The 25,093-nt window shown below is 33.4% G+C and overlaps 1 protein-coding gene across 7 annotated transcripts in view; it reads right to left on the bottom strand.

Moving 5' to 3' along the window:
- The window catches only part of LOC105208533 (uncharacterized protein CG43867), a 349,073-nt gene that overhangs the window by 170,108 nt on the left and 153,872 nt on the right, over positions 1 to 25,093 (bottom strand). For 5 of the 7 annotated variants that reach the window (XM_054232672.1, XM_054232673.1, XM_054232674.1 and 2 more), the window contains one exon: positions 10,188 to 10,239. The exons of the other annotated variants lie outside the window; for them this stretch is intronic. In XM_054232672.1, coding sequence (XP_054088647.1) covers positions 10,188 to 10,239 — 52 coding nt within the window. The remainder of the gene's footprint in view (positions 1 to 10,187; positions 10,240 to 25,093) is intronic. 7 annotated transcript variants of the gene reach the window in all.

Raw genomic sequence — 25,093 nt, 5'->3', positions numbered from 1 at the left:
AAGTGATTTTATGTGGCTTTCGGTGCTTTTAAGAATAGCTGAGAGTTGGTGGAAAGTGAGACAATTTCGCTTTGTACTACTTTTTATGATATTTTTGAGGCAAAAACTCAAGTTTTTATAAAGTCTTTGCATGTTACAGAGTCATTTAATCAGTTTTGATAATTATATTATTGCCTAGTTTTAGCAATAGGTGATTATTTGCAAATAAAAGTTATTTCAAGCATACTTTTAGGCGGCGAAATCTTAATAAATCTATTGTATATTTAATTTAGAGCAATATTAAGGCTAAGCCAATTAATATTTGACAAACGAATTACAAAAAAAAATATATTTTTCAAATTATACTAAGCATACTTTTAGGTGTTTCATTGGGAGTATTTTACGAAAATTGTAAGGGAACCTGAAAGTGGTTTATGAAACTGCTTCCTAAACGTTTTAAAATAAAAAAAACCGTCTTCAAAGTACAATTTACGGTAAGTAAAATAATAATCAACATATTGCTTGAAGTATACTTTTAGGCACAAAGTATTATTTCAAACGCAGACAGCATACTAATTCGGATTTAACGGCAAATAATTATTCCAATAACTGAATAAAGGCAGAAATTTTATTTTTTTCACAATTTCAACATATTTTTAGGCGCATAAATTTTTCTTCCGAATAAGTTCTTTAAGACTGACCGAATTTTTATGCTCCAAATATGTAAAATATGTATAATTATTATTTCAAAAAAATTGAACCAAAATCAAAATATTTCTGAGAATGAAGTATACTTTTAGGCACTAAATATTATTAAAAAATTAAATATAAAAAAATTAACAGACTTTGTAAAATCTAATATGTTAGAAATTTCCAAACACGTAATATATAAATAAGTCTACGACTAATCATACATCGTACATTTAATAGCAATTTTTCTTAGCATACATTCAGGCGCTATATAACAAATATAAAAACTATTAACAATTTCGTACTTTTCCAACAATTTCGCATGATTTTCTCATACAGCAGAAATACAAAAACACCACCCTCTACCGCATTTTAAATTACTTTATAGCCTACTTCTAGGCGTGTGACCTACAAAGTCAGCACTGTCTCATTATTTGTGTCACCCTTTACAGCTTACAGCTAGCAAATCAAATGGCGCATATTTCGCATTCAAATTGCCATATCAAATATTGTGAAATCGTAAAATTATATATGCAGCCTACATAGACGCCTACAAATATGCTACACTTGCGCGCATAACCAAAGCGGAAATCAATAAATGACAATCATAAATTTGATTCCTCTTCAACACTTAACGGATTTCACTTTTATTATTTGTCTCTCTATATATATTTTATAACTCTCACAGTACGAGCAACGTATCTAAGCGGCGTAAGATGAAGGGAAAGTTTACGATATGCCTGCCATGGCAATAGGAAAACCCTCGACAAAATTGGCAATTGGCAAGTTTGGTTGCCTATTCGATTGTTGACAAAATGTTTATATCGACACGCCCGCCAATTTATTGCACGTTGCCTTTGTGCAGGCTGATGATTCTTGGCAGCGGGCACCAAAAATAAGGTCGCTAGCTAGGCGCAAGAGCTGTGCTACCCACCGACGACGACGAAAATCTGCGCTGCGCTGCCAACAAAGCAAAGACAATTGTAGAAATTGTCAATTCTACACAATTTTCTAACAACCATTTGTATTTTATATAAGCCAAACAAACTTGTGTGTGGGAGTGTGCTTTTAGGCGCATATAAAGAATATACATATGTATTCGCAGCCTGCGGCGTTGTTACCTTAAAATCGATAGCAAAGTGGCGTGAGTTGTGTATTTTGAAGTTTGTTAGAGTGTGGAGCGTACGTTTTGTTTTTACATTGTTAAGTGCAGATTTGCTTGTGTGCGCCCGAAAGTATGTTAATGTATATGTAGGAAAATCCTTTTTTCGCTTGAGCACAAGGTTTTCAAGTAGATTAGATAAGCGAATGAAATGTAGAAGGATTTTGTTGTGTCAGTTTATGTTTGGACTATTTGAGCAAGCAGTCGGTGTAAGTTTGGATTGAGGTGAATGCGCCTATAGATAGGCTTTAAAAGCTAAAGTGTATGGAACTGGATGCCTCATGTATTTTAGAGGATTTTTTTCTTTTGAGCTTTAATAGTATTTAAACTATATTTGGGTTTGTGACTGAAAAAGTACGAGTACTGGGTGACTGTAAGTAGAGGAAAACGTTGAGAATTATACTTCAAAATTCATGAACTTCCTTATATATCATTTAAATTGTTTCTTTGAAGATTTCACAAGGAAGATTGAGTTCTTCATATCGGGAGATTGACCCCAATGTATCTCTGGCTATTTATGAATCTTTAAATTTCTGAGACAAATTTGTCATGAAATAGCATCTATTGAAAGGACGTCGCTCTGAAGAGATTTGGACTTGACCCAGGTTTTTTCCTTGAGACGGTGATACCCACAAAATGGGCGTCAATGGGTTCAAATGAGCTCGATCTGATATTTTATACACTATGGGGCGTAATTCCGAAGCCATACGACATGGAATAAGCTGCAGGCTCGAGCTGAATTCGACATTATATTCCCGTCGTTCGTAAAGTTTTACCTGGAGGTAATATAAGATCGTTTGAAAATAGTTGGTATGAAGAGATTTGGACTTGACAGTAGTGACAGTGGCTTTCAATGAGATCAATCAGATATTTATACTCTGTATCCTGATTCCGAAACCCTAAACCACCAGAAGTAATATGGCGAAATTATCTTCCCTCATTCGAGTTAATATAGAGAACATCCGAAGTAAATATCACCAGAGATAAGGTCTATTGCAATCAATAGGTCCGAAGAGGCTTGGACTTGACTCAGGTTTAATCTTTGAGACGCTAATACCGACAAGATCGGCGTCAGAGGCTTCAGAAGAGCTCGATTTAATGATTTATACACTACGGGGCCACACTACGGACCCCAAACCTCATGGCTGAGAACGGACGTCAGTGGCTCGGACCTAGCTTGGTCTGAAAATTTCGGCTCCACAGGTTCTTACTTCCGAAACTCGAATTTCGTGGTCTCAATCAAATCAAATCAAGGTGGGGCTTGCGTATCTCTGAGATGAAAGCAATGTGGAAAGAAACTGACACGAAATTCCAGCTATTCATTCACACAACCATCCATGATTAATCCAGGAACTACAACCGGTGCTTTCTTTTTTCGATTTGAAGGCATGAACTCAAGAGATCTACTTGATCTCTCAAGAAGTTCAAGGCAAAGATAGAAAGCAGTACAAGTCCGTTATTTGAATAATTCTATATCTAAGATTACTAATGACCATTGAGGACGCTCGACTTCGAATCAAGTATTTTTCATGTCTACTGTACTGAGGTTCCGACTTCATTAAAAAAAGTGGGGGAAGTGATCCGCCGAATTCGACAGACTTGAGCCACAGGCGACTGGTTTAAGAATATTTAATACTAAAATTTTTGAGCAAAGAGCTTTAACTTAAACTAGACAATTCAAACATTCACCATTCCCACCACCAAACCAGCCAACTGAAGTAAGTTATTGATTTCAATTTCATTACTTAAAACTCGCCACAAACGCCGCCAACGCCAGCAAGCGCGTACTTCATTTATCTGCCGCAAGTACGCGTATGCATTCACAATGCAATCACACCACTGCTCACTCACTCACCCACTCACTTACTTATTCCGCTTCACTGGAAGACTTGAAGACAATTGGAAGCAGACCAAAGTTGGTACGAAATATAAAATCGAAAATACGCAGAAGTTGCAAACGCGCGGCAGGACATTCGCACATCTCCCCCCAAAGTCTTTCACATATATATTTTCGTATCCTGAAAAGTTTATTGACTTGCTGCCCATCCACTAGTTAAGCGTGTGATCTGCAGGATATTTCCTGCAAATGTCCTGTGGTGTAACTATCGTACTCCCTTCCCTCTTCCTCACTCTATCTTTCCCCCATCTCTCTTGCTCCACGCTTTATCGGCTCACTGTAGCATGCCAAAGTGCTGGGTTGGTGTCTTGTTGGACATCTTGAAAAGTTTTCGAGTTCATGCTGTGTTTTCGGTGCCCTATGTGCTGGAACTTTTGTGCCCAGCGTGTGCTTAGACACTTTAAAACTTTCGATTCCTGTAGCGGACATACTCGCACAATGTACCGCTTCTTTGCAATGTGATGCGCCAGCGAGTCAAGTCAAGTCGAGTGTTGTTTGCTGAGTATTGAACTGCCAAGTTGAAGTGCTCATCACTGGTTCGAATTGTGGAGAGATAGAGAGCTGAAGAGGGCGCGTGTGCTGTGTAGTTAACAGCAGTGCTGTATTAATATTTTTGGTAACGGGAATGGGAATATAAGAAGTTAACAAGCATGAAGTTCTGCAAGCCAAAGTTTTGTTCGAATTTCTTTAATTATCAATTCATATTTTGCCCAATACATTCCACAAGGGAATTTTACTTGCTAAGAATGTTTTATGGCTAAGGTTATTGTAAAAGCAATTGTAATTGTAATGGAAGTGGTAATGGCAATTTGAAAGGTACTGCTAATTTTATTTATAATAGTATTAATGTTAGTGATATTATGGTATCAATAGAATTACCAATAACAGAAATAGTATTGGTATTATAATTGGTAATGTTTTTAATATGGTATTAGCATAAGTACTGGTTGGTATATGTATAAGTATTTTTTTAAATTAATTTTTTGGTAATTTTATGGTATTGGTATTGATATTGGTATTGGTATCGATATTGTCATTAACATTGGCATTGGTATTGATATAGATAGAGATATAGATATTGATATTGATATTGGTATTGGTATTGACATTGGTATTGGTATTGGTATTGGTATTGGTATTGGTATTGGTATTGGTATTGGTATTAGTATTGGTATTGGTATTGGTATTGGTATTGGTATTGGTATTGGTATTGGTATTGGTATTGGTATTGGTATTGGTATTGGTTTGGTATTGGTATTGGTATTGGTATTGGTATTGGTATTGATATCGATATTGATATTGATATTGGTATTGGTATTGGTATTGGTATTGGTATTGGTATTGGTATTGGTATTGGTATTGGTATTGGTATTGGTATTGGTTTTGGTATTGGTATTGGTATTGGTATTAGTATTGCTATTGGTATTGGTGTTGGTATTGGTATTGGTATTGGTATTGGTATTGGTATTGGTATTAGTATTGGTATTATGTAATCTAATTCCCTTATATATATCTTTCACAATATAATTTTTCGCCTTAATAAAACTCAAATTGATATAATTAATTTACACTTGCAACAATTTGTATTCATTCCCTTTATTTCTCGTCATGATTAACAACCTTTTCCAATAAAACTAAGTAATCTGAACTTTATATCCTTCGCACTTCATTGCACTTTACACTCTCTGCAACAACTCTGCTTGTTAAAATCTTGCTTTACACTTTTACATTGCACACTTGCAGGCGCATGTTAGAGCAAATTCATTTATAAAAGTCGAGTTTGGCCAAGTTTTAGCGAATTGTTGCAAACGAGTGTAGATTAATTGGAGGAAAAAGAGTATTTTCGTTGAAGAAATTTAATATTTTTCGATAGAATATATATTTTTATGATGTGATTCAGAATTTAATGTGTCAATTTGCCTAAAAGTAAACTAAAAATTTAGAAACGTAAATGTTTAAAGGGGATATTTGAGTAATTATCACACCTATAATAATATAATTAGTCTAAACCCTTCAATAAACAACTTTAGAACTAAAATTATCTTTAGTGTTTTGATTAATGACCTTACTGCTTATAAAATTCAAACGTCAGTAAACTAAATTTAAATAATTAGTAAACGAAAGTGGTGATCGTACTGCAAAAATTGACCTCATCACGTACTTCCCACTACCATTTGCGTTACTTTTTATTTCCATTACCCTTGCATACTTTTCGGCGTATTGGCATAAAAGCACTTAATGCATTACTACTGTAATCAATATGTCTTCTTCACTTGTCACAATCAAATTAAGTAAGCGAAATGCAATTGACAGTGAACGTAGTTCATAGCAAAAGAATGATGGAGAGGTTCCTCAACCCACGAGCGCCTGAGTGTATGCAGTCAGCAAGATGAAAATCATACATTTTACACAATAACTATTTACTGACATTCATTTATTATTAATTTATTATTAGTTGTATAATTCCAAATTCACTTTCGGCTCCAAACAAAGCAACACAGCAATTAAGCTGTTAAATATTTTAAATCCCCTAAATATGCAAGCTTTGTTAAATCTTCGTTTGTGGAGTTTAGTTTGCGCGCTAACACGTTGCATAAATGCCACATGACAGCAAGTCAATCAAAAGCGATTAGTATGCGCATCTATTGAAAATCCAAACAAACAAATCGTGTTGCATACATACAGGCGCTTTGTTTGATTATCGTATGTTTATTTATTTACTATTGTAATGTTATTAATAATTGCTTATTTGTTTGCTTGTGTGCGTATGTGCTGCTGCTGCATATTAATTAATGCATACGTGCTGTTTAACCACAACAAACAGGCAAACAAAGCCTGCTTGCAGGCGCTCATACCCATTAGTTGCCAAGAATTGACAGGTTGTTAGCATTAAATATTATTTTTGACATTTTGAATGACAGTGAATGTAAACTGTAATGCTGCATTTAAAATGGGAAGGATTTTGGAATTTCTGTGAGTATACTTTTAGGCGTTTTGAGAAAATATGGCTTTTAATTTATTATAAAAAGCTAAAAATGTAGGTAAAATATACAATGCAGCCAAATTATTTGTAATATTGCGGAAAAAGACTACTCTAGTGGCAAAAATTCACAAACAATTTATTTTTCTTATTATTTTGATTTTTTGTTTTTGCAACCAAATTAGACTTTCTTGCTTGCAAATGCTGCGTAAACCTTTCCAAACTAATTTTAAATGTTTTGCAGACCACTTTTGAACCTATATTGTCTCATGCATATTGCAATATGTTAACTACAGCATACTTACAGGCGCTTATGCTACATACTCATGCGTTATTGGCTTGTTGAGCTGGTTAGTTTGTTTTGTTGTTGTAATGAAAGTTTGTGTTAAACTGAGAAAGTGTTTCTTTCGAAAAAATATCGATAATAGATTAAAATTAAATTTAAAACGAAAAAATTATAAAAAAAAATCGCAAATAACACTAAATATAATTTAATATACCCAATGCAACTAAATAAAAACTTTATTATTTAATAATTTTTAGTAAAAAATCTAAACCACTTTGTTTTGGCAAAAAAATAAAAAAATTGTGGCATACTTTTAGGGGTAGTTAAGTACTAGCTTGTAAATGTAGTTTATGTATTATAGAAATAACTTGTTTTTCAAGACAACAACTGAGCAAAAATAACTTTATGCAAATTAACAAAAAATACGCCTAAAAGTATGTAATAAAGTCGCTTAGCCCGATAATCACCAAGCATATTATTATATTTGCATAAACAGTTATTTACCAAGGCAAGCTTACTTAATTAAAGCTTTAATTATTTGCTATAAACGCTTGCTGACAATACGCGTTCCCTAAAAGTATGCACATTTCCACAGTTTATTTTCGAAAGAATTCCTAATTTGTACCAAATTTGTTGTTGTACACATTATTGCTTTGAGCACTCGCACTGTCTTCAAGGTATTCGCTGTATTTTACGTATGCTTTCAACATTTCATTTGCTTTTGTATTTGGTACGCCGCAGCGCCTAAAAGCACACTAGCGATTTTGAGCAATTTGCGAATTCCCCCCAGTGTATTGCGAAGCAAATAATGCCAAGTATAAAGCTTATAAGCTAATGCTTCTTTACATGTATACAACTTAAAAGCAGTCACCCTAACTACCGCGCCAAAAAGTATGCGAAAAAGTGTAAAAAGCAAGCATATTTTTCGTCGCATAGTTTATTTTTTTTCTTACGTTTATTTCTTGTAAACGTCTTCTGCTCACATTTTTCTCGAGTCTCAAGTCATCTCTGCCACTTTTTTCCAGCACTTTTGACACCTGCTCGCCACCTAAAAGTATGCAATACATTTGCTGTTAGTGCTTGTGTCGGCAGAGTGTCAATGACTTTTCGAGTAAAGCGGAAACGCATAAAGATAAGCGTTGACAGGCGCTTCCGAACGCGTGATATTTTTGCTGCCGACGCGCTGCTTTGAAGTGTGCTGTTGTTGTATATATAAATTTACATAAAATTGTCTGTGTGTCTGTACTTGAAGAAAAACTTAGCTTATGGCAGCCAGTGAATTTGTGCGTGTTTAAAACGTTTTTCCACAAGCACATGTACACAAAAGCAAAGTAGTAACGACAGTTACGAGTGGCAGTGTGTTTAGTTGCCGCGCCTGCATGTATGCTGGGTTTTTTTTACATACATATACATCTGTATTTGTGTTCAGGTCACATGTGTAGTCACGTTAATAAAACGATGTCACACTTTGTGATTGTCAAATAAAAATTCAAACACATATGCCAAGCGTGCGAAATGTGACCGGGACAAAAAGGGAAGAATGCGCGTTAGGTGTTACGCGGCAAAGCAAAGTGTAGTCATGTCAATGAGCTTAATGGAGTTGGATGTCAACACGAATGTACTGCAAAATATCTATAGGTATGTAGGCGATGCTTTGAGCTTAGCAGCTAAGCATTCGAGTACATAAAGTGAAATAAAAATATGATAGAAAGAAAAAAAAACTGACTGAAAATTGTAAATTTAAAAAATGTTTATGGAATGATTAAAGAGATACAGATCGATTACCAATATGTTTTTTAGGACGAAATATAATTTTTTTTTTCCAATTTAAACAGCTAACAAAGGCATTTGACAAAGAAATGAAAAAATATTGCATACTTTAAGGCGCTAATTGCAAAAAAAAATCCCTCCATATTTACACACTTTTCGATTTTTTTTATTACTCAAATATAGAAATTTTTTAGAGGAAGTCATTTGACTGTAAATAAAAAATAAATAAAGCATACATTTTGAGGCTACATTTACAAAATGTATTTATTATTACAAAATTTGCACAGTTTTTTTATTCCTCTTTAATTCGAATATATAAATTCTATAATAGAAGTCATTCGCTTAAGAGTAGACAAAAAATGTTGCATACTTGAAGGTGCTAATTGAGAAAACACAATGTTTTTGTGTTCAAATTGCTAAATGTATACACTTTTTAATTTATTCGAGCATAAAAACTCTTTTAAGTGGGCCATTAGACTATAATTAATCGAAAATTATTGCATACTTTAAGGCACTAATTGCATAAAATATAGTTTTGGTGTTTCTTATTACAAAAAAAGCATTTTCTATGTATTGAAAGGTATTATATTTTATATTCGAATATATAAATTCTGTAGAAGAAGGCATTTGACTGCGAGTAGTAAAAAATACTGCATACTTGAAGGCGCTTTTCAATTTTTTTTTTCTTTTTTATATCAAAATTAAAAAAAAAATGATTGGAATTACATTTTTTTATCAGACAAACAAAAAATGTTTAACAGAAATTCTCTTCTTACATTGTTTTTCCATTAATTTCGATTACATGTATTTACAACAACACAAAAAAATAAAAAAAAAATAATTATTCTCAAAATAACTTTTTTATTTCACAACAATTACCGCGTTCGAAAATATCGCCTGCTTCAAGCGGAACTCATTAAAACTCGCCTCAATGTAGTTGAAAATGAATGACCATTGTCTACATTAAGGCGCTTGAGGCCAATGCCATAGTTAATTTGTTTACATGAGAGCGCTGTTTGTTGGAGAAAGTCCGCATTTCAGTCTTCATATATCCTTAAACATACATATAAAACTATTTACAACTACACAGACATCAACACACACATATGTACTTGCAATAATTGCTTTCATAAGTATTCATTTCCATATGTCAATGCAATTAACAACAATAAATACACAATTATCGATAAATTACGAATGGACAGATAGTACTAAATATGTAGTTGCAAGCCAAAGGCCAAAGGACACAAGCCAGCAATGCAATGGAATGCGAGAGGGTGAGACGTCGCGATTATGGCGCTGGCATTTGACTTGGTGTTTAAGGCAGACGCGAGCGCTTGAAGGACTACAAGTGAGCTGAAGGCGTTACATTACGTTACATTACATATACATGTGAACATATATAGAGAGTACAGTTACATACATAAGTATATGTCCAGCAACACAGACACATCGTAATGAAATATGAAAGGAATCTGAAAGCAGAGAAAATATTATATTCTCTACAAGAAATATTGTAAAATAGATAATTTGTCGTTTTATAGAAGAAAAATATTGCTAGAGTTGCCACATTACAAAAATTCTTGCAAGTCAACTTTAAATTTTTTTGAATAAATAAAATTTATAACCTTTCATCAGTTTTGCTCAAAGATGTAAACTGCTATGCAATCAAGAAAAGATTTTTAAAGGGTTGTCACCTCTAAACATTTTATACTTCATTTAAAATAATTTGTAAGTTGCCAGCGAGTATTTAGATAAAGATTATCTTAATCTTGATTCAAATTCAAATTCAAATTCAAATTCAAATTAAAATTAAAATTAAAATTAAAATTAAAATTAAAATTAAAATTAAATTTAAAATTAAAATTAAAATTAAAATTAAAATTAAAATTAAAATTAAAATTAAAATTAAAATTAAAATTAAAATTAAAATTAAAATTAAAATTAAAATTAAAATTAAAATTAAAATTAAAATTAAAATTAAAATTAAAATTAAAATTAAAATTAAAATTAAAATTAAAATTAAAATTAAAATTAAAACTAAAATTAAAATTAAAATTAAAATTAAAATTAAAATTAAAAATAAAATTAAAAATAAAAATAAAATTAAAATTAAAATTAAAATTAAAATTAAAATTAAAATTAAAATTAAAATTAAAATTAAAATTAAAATTAAAATTAAAATTAAAATTAAAATTAAAATTAAAATTAAAATTAAAATTAAAATTAAAATTAAAATTAAAATTAAAATTAAAATTAAAATTAAAATTAAAATTAAAATTAAAATTAAAATTAAAATTAAAATTAAAATTAAAATTAAAATTAAAATTATTATAATTATAATTTTAATTAAAATTAAAAATAATATGATTTATTTAACCTAAGTTTGTCATATAATATCAGGTATACTAAGAGTTATGAAAATAAATGTATTATGAATTCTTTGAATATTCATTTTATTATATTGCTCAATAAATAATTTTTACTGCATTATTAGAATTTATATACTGCTTTATGAGCTTTAGTTAGTTCAAATATATTCCTACATACTTTAAATTCGCCTTAAACAAGGAATAAATGTTTACATGAGCTCATTTAAAGCATACACTTAGGAGCGCGCAATGCAAACATTTACATGTATAATATGTGCGCCCGTTCTACAGTTTACTACAATGCCCTTAGCAAAATGTTGGCAATGACAACAACAATAACGACAAAATGGCTGAACTTTGCGCTTGAAATAATGACAATGAGTCGCACTGACTTTTTTATGCGGCGCTCATAACGGGAGTGTTGTTTATGTTGTTGTTGCTTTTAAAATGAAGTTCAGTTGATAGTTGCTTTGTGGAAACAACAAATGCCAGCAACAACAACATAGCAACTGCTGTCTGCACCTTAGCCAGCATATACACTACATAGTGCACGCGCCTGTGCATATGCAAACAAAATTTTTATAGTTGTAAATTGTTGCAAGCACTTAAACCGAATGTGTATATATTGCATGCAACAACAACAACAGGAACAACTGCGATTTCCCGCTGAAACAATCAACTCACAGACTGACGCCGCTACCGGCGCCGCCATAAGCGCTTGAGGTGAACAGCTGTTGCTGAACTTGCACTAAATTGTTGTTGTTGTAACAAATGGTTGTTGTTTTTGCTGCTATATTCATTGTCATTACTGTTATCAGCTATAGACTACCTTCGTTCACAAACACCTACACTTGACAAGTGCAATCAACACATGCCCCAACAACCAGCTTCATATAAGCAGCAGCCAGAATATGAGAATATGATATTCTGCATGTAACTACATACGTATGTGTGTATGTCCGTATGTATGTGTTTGTGGCACTCATCATTTCATATTCCCCTATGTTTAAGTAATGTTAATGTCAGCAATGTACAGCTGCTGACGCGATTATGAGCGCATCTGTAATGCTCTTTTGCGTATGCGCCATAATTTCCGTTAGTCTAAGGGACCGGTACACCGGACGTACCGGAACATAATATGGCAAAAAAATATACAGAATACTAGAGTGTTTATTAACAAAAGTATTTCGCTGGCGATTGCCTGTAAACAACTCAATTTATTGTTGTTAATTCAAGTACTAAGTTGGATAAGGATAAGTACAAAATAAACTACATATGTACGGTCCGTAAACTTAATTAAATTCAACGTTGTTCAGTAAATCAACATTAAAATCAGTAATATTAAATTTATGTTACGTTAAGTAAAGTCATGTTAAGTCAAGTTAAGTAAAGTTATGTTAAGTCAAGTTAAGTTAAGTTATGTAATGTTAAGTTAAACTGATTGAAATGACAATTGATTAAGATCAAAATCAAAATAATTAGGATTAAATATAAGTTACGTAACGTTACTTTAAGTTACTTTAAGATAAGTTATATAATGTTAATGAATAAATATAAGTCAAGTCAAACTGGCAAAGACTGAAGAGAAATTACATGTTTCAAAGGAAAAATAAACTCACTTAACTTATAAATAAAAGTAGTTTTAAGTTAAGTTTCTTTAAGTAAAGCTAGTTTAAGTTGCTTTAATTTATGTTGAGATAAGTTTTAAGTTAAATCGTCTAATGTTATGCTATGCCAAGTTATGTTAAGTTAAGTTATGTTATGTTTTGTTAAGTTAAGTTATGCTATGTTGAGTTAAGTTAAGTTAAGTTATATCAAGTTAAATTGAATAAAAACGTACAATTGAATATCTCAAAGTTTCATAAAGTTCAGTGAAGTAACATAATACATTGTGTTAAGTTAAGTTAAGTGAGTTTAAGTAAAGTTATGATAAGTTAAGTTACTTAAAGTGAAACTAAGTTAAGTTGTTTAAATTTATGTTGACATAAGTTTTAAGTTAAGTTTTCTTATGTTGAGTTACGTTGTGTTAAGTTAAGTTATGCTAAGTTGGGTTAAGTTTTCATAAGTTAAATGGAATAAAAACGTACAATTGAATATCTCCAAGTTTTACAAAATTTAGTAAAGTAATATAATAAATTGTGTTAAATTAAGTTAAGTAAGTTTAAGTAAAATTAAATTACTTAAAGTAAACTATGCTAAGTTGAGTTAAGTTTTCATAAATAAGAACGTACAGTTAAGTTCACGCAGTAACTTTAAAAAATGTTAAGCTATGTAAAGTTTAAAAAAAAGTTTAAAACATATCCTAAATCCTAAATAATACTTTACTAAGCAAAGTGGTTTCATCAGAGAAATCGTATGAGAGCAACCTACAGTTCGACGCCACTTAACCTGTATGAGAGAAATATAGGACATAAGGTTTGAAAACTCTCAATCAGATTATAAATTTGAGGTCAGCAACATTTCATTCCGGTCAGAGCTGAGTGGATATTACTAACTGAGTGGATGAATTTGTTCGAATTTTTCCATATAAAGATATTCAATTCAACCCATAAAAGTTATGAGCTTTGTTGGAGGAAGAAACAATATCTAGGATCCAAAACGAGTATCCACCTCAAAAATGTATAGGATTTTCTTTATTTACTTGAAAAAACCTGGATAAATTTATGGCCACTAAAGCCTCATTTAACCGTTAATTAAGATGTAAATAACGAAAACTCGTGAAAACTTATTTAAATGCCAAACAAAAAGAACCGCATGAAATCTTTAAAGCACAATCAATTTCTACTAGTCTACTTTCAGGCATTTAATATAAGGTATTCTAACCTCAACAACGCAATTCCACACCACCTTGTGATACACAGCTCTCGCTCAACTACCTATCCGCACCTGTCAATACCGGTGAGCCTGATTTATTTCTACACAAGCGATATGTCAAGCGGTGGCACCTTCGCCACTCGCCGCCCATCGCTAACTGTACGATTGTTCGCCTACGGATATCCTGTTATATACACGTGATTTCACAAATCATTTATCTATGCGCCGCAGACACACACCGAGCTACCACTAACTATATGTTATGCGCCTGGTCCACCATGAACGCCATGAACGTGCCATTGTGCGCTTAAGCATTATTAACATTTGTCTCGTAAATTAAATAATACTAAAATACAATGTACCAGTGTGACGCAGTAGTGATGAGCGCCTAAAAACAGACTAAAACCAACGAAGGTGTTGGCGTGGGAAAAGTGTGTGAGCGTGAGAGCGAGGAGAGTGGCGTGCGACAATCTATTAATATTATTGCTTTGTTGTTGCTATTATTATATTGTTGCTTTTGTGTGTTGTGCGGTAATAAAATTTATCGATAACAATTGCCAAATGATGCATGCGAAGTGATAACATTAATTAGCCGAGCCCGGTTTGCCTGCATGGCCCGTGGCCGGGCGGCCACCATAAGCTGCCACACAAACAATCCACGCAACAACATTAACATTCACTTGCAAACTTCTAATCGAAATGTGGGCGTTTACGTACACGAAATTCATATAATAGTAGCATAGTCGCATTTTATGCGCACTAAAACGTGCCGTTACACAAACACACGCAAGCAATAGCGAGCGCTCATATCGGCGGCCAATTAGTGGAGGCGTTTATTTTTGTAACATTTTGTCTGCGCATTTGTCGCTAACGAGCAAGGCGTTACGATTGTTGGTGCGCCTAAAAATATGCCACATTCTCATTTGGAAATTCATTTTGCGCGTACAACGCCTGACATTTGTCTATAATTTTTTGTTTGCGGCATATTTGCGCTGAACAATTATCACACAATCAAATTGGGGAGAACGCATTTTTGGTGATTTTAGGTTGGTCGTTATTACATAATGGTGAAGTATTTGTTGTTTATTTGGCATCATTAGCAATTTCGGACGAGACGATTTATTGATTTGGCAATCGAATTTATGAGATTTTGATTAATCTTCATGAGCAGAATGAAAATAGTGGAGCTAGATTGCCTTTTGAAATGGATAGGGCTCAAGGAACCCGAGCTCGATGAGAGTTGCCTTTGCCGGTAACTATTTTGAATCCTGAAGTAATAGATATTGGATCTGACTTAAATAAATGTAGCTAAAAACTAAACGGACGAATGAGACAGTCTTCAGTACATCTCAGTATTTTTCAGGATTCGGCAGTGCAGCTGAAGGTAACCCAATTATTTATTTATTTGTCGCAGCTCTTCTGATTCAGCTTTTACTAACGAAATGATCATCCTCCAAATGGAATAGCCTTAAACGATGTCAAAGGTCTACTCTTCCTATATCTTTGAACTCGTCGTCGTGTTGGAAGGATTCTCCTTCCATCTATATTAGATTGGATTGGATTAAATTGGATCTGAGAAGATCGGCTTTCCGTCGGTTCGGATTAGATAAAATCTCAACTCCGGATACCAGAGGTTGAGAGAAGTCTGAGTAAAACTAATTAGATGGGATCAGGAAAGACCGCCTTTCCGTCGGATCGGATTAGATCTCTAGAGAAACTCGGGAGCTCAGTTTAATTGGGAAATTTAAATAAGTATAATTCCGTGGAATGGAGAGATACCAGCTTATTAGGGAATGTGGATATATTTAATTATGTAGGATCTGGAAAGACAGTGTTTTTATCAGATCGGATTTTATCAGATCGGATCAGATAAGATCTTTGATCCGAAGATGATACCATGGAGAAAGTACGGAACCCAAATGGTTCGGGAGATTTGGATAAATCTAAATATAGGAACCCCTCGAGATACTGCCGAGACCAGCTTATTAGAGACATCTAAATATCCACGACCTCCTTACGCTTGGTCGGGGCAACGAACACATCAGCGGTCTAATGGATGAAATAGCATAATCTCCACCCAAATACTTCGGCTTCGACCAATGTGCTCGACCACCGACTTCAGAACTTGATGCTTCATGATATTCAGTCGGCTCCATAGATTAAACAGTCTACAGTTGTAATTTCAAAGAATCCTTAAGCATTCGTGAGCACTAGACGCGCTGATCCCAGACAGTATTTTGACAAAACTCTATCCTTTTTAAGCCACTAAAAGCGAGACACTGACATCCAAAATCCCACCTTCGCGGTCGCTCTATGGACCCTTTTGCTTTTTCCGCCGACAGCGTACATATGCGCAGTCATAAATCTAACGTCAGTTATGTGTTGCACTCGCTGCCTTTGTGAAACCTTTAATTACTCGGTAATTCATACTACTTTACAAAGATAGTCTACTTGCAGGCGCGCTCATCGTTTTAAATCCCAGCAAAGGGCTAATAATTTCACTCGAACAACAACAAATGCAACAACAACGTGAAATTGTTTCGGCACTAGCCGCGCCGTGCTTCGTTTACGCCGTGTTGGGGTAGCCTCAAGGACAAAGTGGCAAAAATTACCAGCTGTGCGCCTAAAAGACGGCTGTGATTTAATACAACAAGCGGCGGTAAAGCCAAAGTCGCCGCGCAACGATGCTGTATTTATGGCGTAACAAAGATTTATGCGCACCGACCCGGGCTTGGCGCAACTTGAAATTGTTTTCACCCCCCTACCACCTACTCCCGACACTCGCTGTGTGGTGGAGAAAGGCGTGTACGCCGAAAAATATGCTGCAGAAATTTATATAAAGCAGTTTTACGTGTTTGTGTTTATCTGCAGCCGCAGAGTGAAAGTATAATCGGCCAACTGCACAACAACAACAACAACAACGTGGAAGGAAAGTTTGCGCGAGCAGTGAGAGACCCGAGTGGCGGGTCAGGGGTACACACAGCCGAGGGTTTTCAGCGCGACGTAGCAAAAGGTTGGCGTTGTATGTGCACGCTTTGGCCACCAAATGACTTTGTTTGTTTCAGTTTGCGTCAAGCGGCAGCTTATGTTATGTGTATCATTATGTGTTTGCGCCTCAAAGTATACAGCATGTATGCTTGTGTGTCCTGCGCGTAGGCGTATGAATAATAACAACAGCGAGTTGTTGGTAAACTTCAAATGGCGGCAACAATGAAACTTTTACTACTTCACTTTTTTTTGTTGTGCCTTGCAAACTTTCCTTGGTTCACAGCGCCCGGCTTTAGTTGTTTCTGTTATTTTTGTACCAGTACGCAGCGGCTTCATGTTACTATTTAGCCTTAAGTGCTAATGATTACGTTTTGCGGTAGCCGCACGTTACGTACGTACAAACTTCGCACGTTAATCCGAGCGCAAAAGGCTGAATACATAAAATGTAGCATAGTTTTATGCGCAGCCCTTTTTGTTTTTTTTTTTTGTTCGGTTATTGTTTGGTTTGGCTGGAGTTAAAGTTTCGCTGGCTGGTGTTATTTACTGCTTGTGTGCACAGCATAAGTTAATTAAGTTTAATTGGATTAAAATTAAACTCATAGAGGTGAGTTTGATAACAGTAACGCCCAAATGTATGCTACATATTTGGGTATAACGTGTAATGGGAGCTTTGTGAGATAAAGTCGCGAGCGAAAATGATAACGGGAAACTATTTGAGGGGTCAAAAATATAGATTTTCATTTTCAGAATTCCATATTTTTATGTTAATAATTTTTATTTCCTATCTAGAAAATATTTAATTATTATTTATTATTATTGACTAAATTTTTAAAAATATTTGTTTCATTATTATTTTATTGAAAATTGTTTAAATTATTTTTAATAAATATTTTAAAATTTATTTTATTAAAAATTCATAAAGCAATAATTCGCTTTTTACTAAAAATTTCTTATTTTTTATTTTATTATTTTAAGTAAAAATTAACAAAATATTTAAAAAATGTTAAATTTAAATATTTTCTTTTTTATTTTTATTTTTGAAACAATTAAACTTTTAGTTTTAATATTACCGAAAATTAAAATTTTTCAGTATTATTTTTTTGGTTTTAAATTTGAATTTTTATTTTTCTAACCACTTTTTGTTTTAAATTTAAAAATTGAGTTTTTAATGAATTTTGAAAATTATTAAAAATTTTGTTTTCAGTTTTTATTTAATTTTTTTTCGTTTTTATTTCTTTTAAGAAAATGTGCTAACCTAAAATATGCTAAAAAATTTAAAAAATTTGGAATATTTTTTTAGTACATTTCAAAAATTTATTTATATTTGGAGTAAAATTTACCAAATTTTCTACCAAAGTTCTTAAATTGTAATCTTTAAAATATTTTTTTTTATTTTATTATTTTTTAGTTTTAATTTTGAAAAAAAAAAAATGAAAATTTAAAAAAATATTATTACGAAATTTTATAAAACAACTTTGAAATATTTTTTTTAACTTAAACTCATTTTTAAATTTTTAAAATATATATATATATTTTTTTAATAAATTTGTCGGAAAATATGATATTTTATCCAAAATTTAAATTTTAAATATATTTTTATTTTATTATTTAAATTAATTTTTTGTAATGAGAAATAAAATTTACGGCAAATTGCCAAAATTATTTTCCAAATTTAAATGTTTTAAATATTTTTTTTATAAATTTTATTTTTTTAAATATTCTTTATAAATCTTTAATTTTAATTTACATGTTTCAATTTCAGATAAAATTTAGAAAAATTTACTCTTCAAAATTTTCAATATTTTTTTTTTAAATTCAATATCAAGAAAGTGTGTTTTCTAGTTGCGCCTAAATGTATACTAAAGTTTTAAAAATTAGGTCTAACATAAATTTCTAAAAATTACCTAGCCGAATAAAGTTTTCTCTAAATTTCCCACCGATAAAATTCTATACCATTAATTCACTTAAGTACACGCTCAGCTAAAGCGCTGCAAAAAAGCACCTAAATGTATGCCTATTCCCCAGCGCACAGTTGCAACGCAGATAAGAACGCAACGAAAGTGCCCAAAAGTATTCTGTAATTTTACGACACTTTCAAACAAATACACACACAGCACATTCAATTGAAATATTATGCAAGCGCCGAAAGTTGATGAATTTTTGTAATAGTCGTAACTCAAATGCGCGCTAAAAAGTATACTATAGCCAGATAAGTGGCTTAAGCTGGCGATGGAGGAAGAGAGTGGATGTGGAGGAGAGTGGAATCTAGTGAGTTCGGTAGAAGAGTGCGTTTGCTGAGCGCCCAGGTGTGTCATAGACGTCTAAGTACCGCTAGTTATAGGCGAGCAATGGCAATAGCGAGTAGTCAAAATCCCATCACAATCACCAAAGTGCCGCACGGGTGTCACTCACACAGCCAGCACAAAAGCGTAAAATTATAATAGCAATTGAGAATTGCTGATGAGTTGCGATGAGCACACACAGACGAACTACCAAAACATTGTTGTGCGCTTTTTGACTATCATGCCACACCCTGCTCTCCCTCCGCCTACAGCGTCGTTTCCGCCGCCGTTTGTTCGCTTCCGGTTTGTCAACGTTGCTTGTCAACTTGCAACAGTCAACAGGGGAGCATTTTAATTATTCAAACGTGTTGACAAAAGTTTTCGAAAATGTTGTTGGCATAGCATACATTTAGGCGAAAATGATTTAGCTGACTGCTTGACGAGCTGAGTCGACGAAGTTTTCACGGCATCTTTGGCAAAACCGAAATGATCCACTTTGTGTGTGTGGGTGTGACTTAAGTTCGGTCATGGCATAAGGTCAGGTGCTCGAGTGGGGAGGGTGGTATGCGCTCGAAATAAATGACATATTTTTATGTAATGGCAATTTGTGGTGTAAGTGATTTATTTTTAAGACAACAAAGTTGAGAAGTTACGAATTTTTTAAGGCTTATTGATGGCTTTCTTTTTGTTGTTGTTTAAAGGGCAAATTTGCATAATTTAAGGGCAAGTAAAGGAGGATATAATGTAGCTTTCTCTGACATTTTTTCTCATAACATTCGCACATAATCGTAGATTTATAATTTTTCTTTCTAATTGCGCTCGAATATAAGTCTCGAAGTTTCTATTAGCATTTAAAGACCCCAAAAAATTTACCCAATATTTGCATTTTCAGGTGAAAAGTTTGTGCCGGAAGCCACCCTGTTTCGGAATGCACACCTATTAATCTTTCCTCCAAGATATATATTCATAAGAAATTTCCAGATGGATAGCTCCGGCCATGTTTCAACAACATCGGAACTAGAAATCTTAAGATTAGAGCTTCTAATAGAAGATCGTTAAAGGAAAAGAGCCTAAGAAATAAGAATTTCAATCGAAACTTAGGTCTCGAAGTCCTTCTTACGATGTGAGGATTCCAAAATAATAAATCCAACTCATATCAATTGTTTCTCCAAGGTATCTACTTGTAAAGGATTGTATTACAGGTTGATAGCTCCGGTGAGGTTCCAACATGATCCGAACTTGAATAATTAAGGTCTTAGGTCTTAATAGAGGTCAATTAAGGAAATAGAACCCAAGAAAAAAGAATTTCGCACAATATATCAGTAAAAGACAAGGAGAGGATTAAAACTAGTTTCTTCTAGTAAGTCTTACCATAAAATTTGGTTTCCAAATTAGAAAACTGCAAAAAAAACAAATCCAATACCTATCAAGTCAATTTACCATTCAAGGCTTCTATTTGTAAGGAATTTCTCGGTGAATAGCTCCGTTCAAGTGCGAACAAGATCCGAACATGAAAAAGTAATATATGTTGTACTAATTGAGGACCCTTAAAGGAAGAGAATCCTACAAAAAAATTCAGACAATCAACCAGTAAAAGCCAGGGAGATAACTTGGGTCAGTTTCCTCTAGTATGCCGAAGTCTAACACTTAAAGAAACTATAAAAGTTCCTCCAGACTTAGATGCTTAGCTTGAAATCCAAAGCTCTATTGAAATAGGTATAATTGTATTGAAGTTCATCTTATTCTATGTTTGGCATCACCGAAAATTGCATACTTTTAGGCGTAAAATAATTCCAAATAATCCACAAAAGCAACATAAGCAATGAAACGCTCAACAATAACAAAAAGCAAAACCAAACCAAATTGCAATATGGCACACAAAAGAACACCACAAAGCGTAGCATACTTTCCGGCGCATACGCATATATTACGAATTCTGACAACCAATTGCATATGCATTGCATATTTCCAGCCACAAATGCCATGCATTCTTTTCCGGCTGTACTCTACAGGCCTCGACAAACGCGTAGAATGTGGGTATTTGCCGGAAACGAAATGCCTGCGCTATGTATGCATACAATGATGACGCCTAAAAGCATACACCGCACACTAACACAAATAAATAGCAGCTCCTGGTCGGTTGGGCGACCGTATGACCGCTGCGTGGTCAGCTGCTGCTAGTTTGTTGTAGTCTTTTTGGCGCAGCAATTTTTATTAATACTACAACCATTAATGGAGTTGACCGCGCGGTGTTAGCGCTGGCCATGGTCGCAGTGACACTTATGTAGTGGCATATTGCATACAGTTAGGCGCATACGCGTTGCATTTTTATTATGCATATTTTGCGTAGAAACTGCAGTTAACCCTTGTTTGTTCGGCGCTGTTTCTTTTTGTTTTAGTTAGCGCAAATATTACCGAAAGTTTGGAGTGGTGACAGCTCAAAGTGGTATGCTTTTAGGCGTTTCAAGTGAAGTAAGTGAATATATTTATATTTGGAATATATATAATCTGAATTTAAACAATGAAAAAGCATATCGAAGTCAGAGCACTTTTAAAAGTCGAGATCCTAGTGAAAATCCTCCATGAAGTTATTTAGTTTTAAAGTCGGAGACTGAACTGAGTCTTTATTGTGATATCCATTGTTGATCTGGTCAAGTTAAGTTCGGCTTCAGCACTCAACTACGCGACGGAGATCATTTAGATACCAATTGGTTAGTCGAAACCCCGAACCACTGTGATATCAAAAACTTCTGGTATAAATCGAAAGTCTCTGAGATAACAACGAAGCACTATGAGCCCCATTAAAATCGGTTGACGTAGCTAACTTTGATTCCAGTCAAGATCTTTTAAGGATTAAAAGTGTGAAGACCTTATTTCCCTTATCCTTAAGTAAAATTTTAAATCCAAATTCTATAGATTTAGGAAAACCACGGAATAAAATAAGCTTTGAGCTCATAAAACTAATTTGTTTTTCTAACTAAGGAGGCAAGACTCAGTGAAACCATAGTTCATTGATGGTATCTCAGTTCAAGAGCTCAGTCCAAAGCAACTATTTCCCGAATGGAAGTTACCAAGTAAGGTCCGTAAAGATATACTGAGCTTAAAAGACAGCCAAGGATTGGTTAATAGTCTCTCGGTTATTAATTAAGATCTCATATATTATTTGAAGCACTTTTCGAAATGGATTTGAGCCAATTCAAAGAGTATTGGCTATTTCATGCACATCTCTTTCTCTTGAAACCAAAAATATTTTCTAGTTGGGGAGCTCAGACTCAGTCAAAACTCAGTGGTTTGATGGTTCCTCAGTCCAGGAGTTCTAAGAGTTATTTAATTCAGCTAACTTGCAAGACTAAGCACCTCTTTTTCGATTTGATGTTACCAAGTAAGATCATTAGAGAGAGACTGAGACAACCAAGAGTCGCTTTAATAGTCTTCCGGACATTATTTAAGATATTGTCAATTATTTCAACGCTTGTCGAAAGAGAAATGACGTCGGAGTGTAGAGAGTCCGACCTAATCCATAGAGTACTGGCTATATCTTGGACATCTTCTTAAATCCAACATGATTAATCACTCATTCCCTTTAAAGAGGCTGCTTAAAGGCTTCAATTATCGCTGGGGAATCATAAAAAACATTCAGAAAAGTTAGAGTTAAGAGAAGTAATACAAACTCAGAGAAGCTGAGAATTCAAAGTCATGGATAGAGGGGTCTTCGGTAGGAATTTCTGGAGCAAAATTTTTCATGGTTGAAGAATAATTGTGAGTCTAATTAAAGTACAGATCCTGACATTTTGGAATAATTGCCTTATGGCCAATATCATTATTTATTTAAAGATTCCGAGAATCCTTTTTAAGACCGAAAAGGCGGAGGTGAGATTCGAAATATTTGATTCTACTAAAGAATTACATCTCTACCAGATGTAATCAGAAAAGTTTCGATTAATAAAAATCATCGAATTTATCGTTGAACCTTTTGGGAATGTTGCCCAATTGAATGTCGAACCCAATAAAGTATATTACTTCCTGCATATTACCCTTTCTTCTGCTTTACCTTCTTTTGCGAAGAAATTGCAATTTTCAACAAGCAACTCTTTTACGTTTCATAACTTATTAAACGCATATTGACAGTACATTAAAAAACTAAGCATACTTACATACGAGTACATGTAATTATAGGAAATGCAAAGAGAGGCGAAACACGACAACCGGAAATGTTGGCATTTTTATTGCGCGCGGTCGTTCTCTATACAGTAAATGCGTAAAAAAGTATAACCAAAAAGCAAAAGTTGGCAGACAAAGCAAGCAAGGTTGAAAGGTTGCGGTGAAGGAAAGTCACAATTGCTTTTCGAGCGCTGACTTCTGAATTTTTGCGGCGCTCGCTACAGCCAACTAGCCAGTCGGCGTGGCGCCAACAAAGGAGCACCGAAAAAAACGGTGTCGAAAGCCAACAGTGTCGAAGAAAAATTGCGGAAAAGAATTATACGACCATTGGGAGAATGTCAGCGAAAAAAGTAGCTGAAAGAAAGCTTGCGTTGAGGTGTGGGCGGGAGTGGAGTATGGCGCAAGGACAATCTGCAAAGGGATTGCATGCGCTGAAAGGCGTGCGGAAACACACAAAGGACTCGGTTAATAAGCAAACGACTCGTGTGCCGCAGACAAATTTGCAATTTGGGCATGTGCAAATGTGTACAAAGAAATAATTGTGTGGGTTTTAAGCGTAGAGCCATGTGTAGGCAGAAGAGGTGGAGATTGTTTGGTGTTTTAAAAAGTAAATTAAATGGAGACTTTAAAGATATAGCGGAAAGCAGTTATATTATTTTATTTAAAGCAAGTCTTTCAAAAGAACGAAATAGTAAATATTGATGGAATATATTAATAGCGCCTAAAAGTATGCAATACATAATTTTGAACCTATTAATATGTAAAATATTTCATACAAATATGAAACTGTATTCAAAACTTCTAAAAATTGCATCAGAAATCCACTAACATAATATTGTTTTGCTCAAATACAATTCAAATTCCGTTTGCGCCTAAAACTATGCAGCATTATATCCGATATCAATTAGATTTCTTTCAATTTTAAATTTTTTAAGCATTACACGAGCAATTCTACAAAAGAATCTCAATACAGAACGCCTAAAATATGTAGTTACATATTTTAGCCCATTTGTTCGCCTAAAAGCATGCTAAATTTTACAAAAAACATAAATATTAGTTGAATTGAATGGTAAAATGCAAGATTATTATAAAAACCCGATTATTCAAAGAACTTAATAGGTAATAATGCAATAGGTTAATAGGTAATAATGATCATACTGCAACAATACCGCAATATATGCCTAAAAGTATGCTTTTAATTTAATATATTGTTTGATATGATATAAAATGGTAAGCAATAAACACTTTCTTGCTATCAGAACATCGTTAAAAATGAAATAGAGAAATATAAAATCTTAAATAGATTAAAAAAAAATAAATAAATAAAAAATTTAAAAAATTACACTATCGCCTAAATGCATACTAATAAATTAATAAATACAATGAAACTCCCTTTTAATCTTAATTTACCAAAAATGTGTAACATTTCTATATTATCTATTATCAATTTTAGAAATTCTGCAAGTTTTAAGTTACAAAAGTTATTTTTCGCCCAAAAGTATGCAAAAAAAGAGTGAATTGTTCAAGCATCAGCACTATTATAGACAATGTGAAGTATTTTTTATTTTTTGATTGCGGATAATAAGCAGAAACTTCAGTTTTTATTAAGTAACATCACTCATGCGCCTAAAAGTATATTTCAAAATTATTTTTAATGTTCAAAATTTGTATTTACTTTTGAAAACAATTCAAATGTATGAAAATTCTACATA

This window comes from Zeugodacus cucurbitae, chromosome 5 (assembly GCF_028554725.1).
Source record: "Zeugodacus cucurbitae isolate PBARC_wt_2022May chromosome 5, idZeuCucr1.2, whole genome shotgun sequence".
NCBI lineage: Eukaryota > Metazoa > Arthropoda > Insecta > Diptera > Tephritidae > Zeugodacus > Zeugodacus cucurbitae.
Note: the sequence above shows the minus strand (reverse complement) of the source record. Positions and strands in the feature narration are given on the sequence as shown.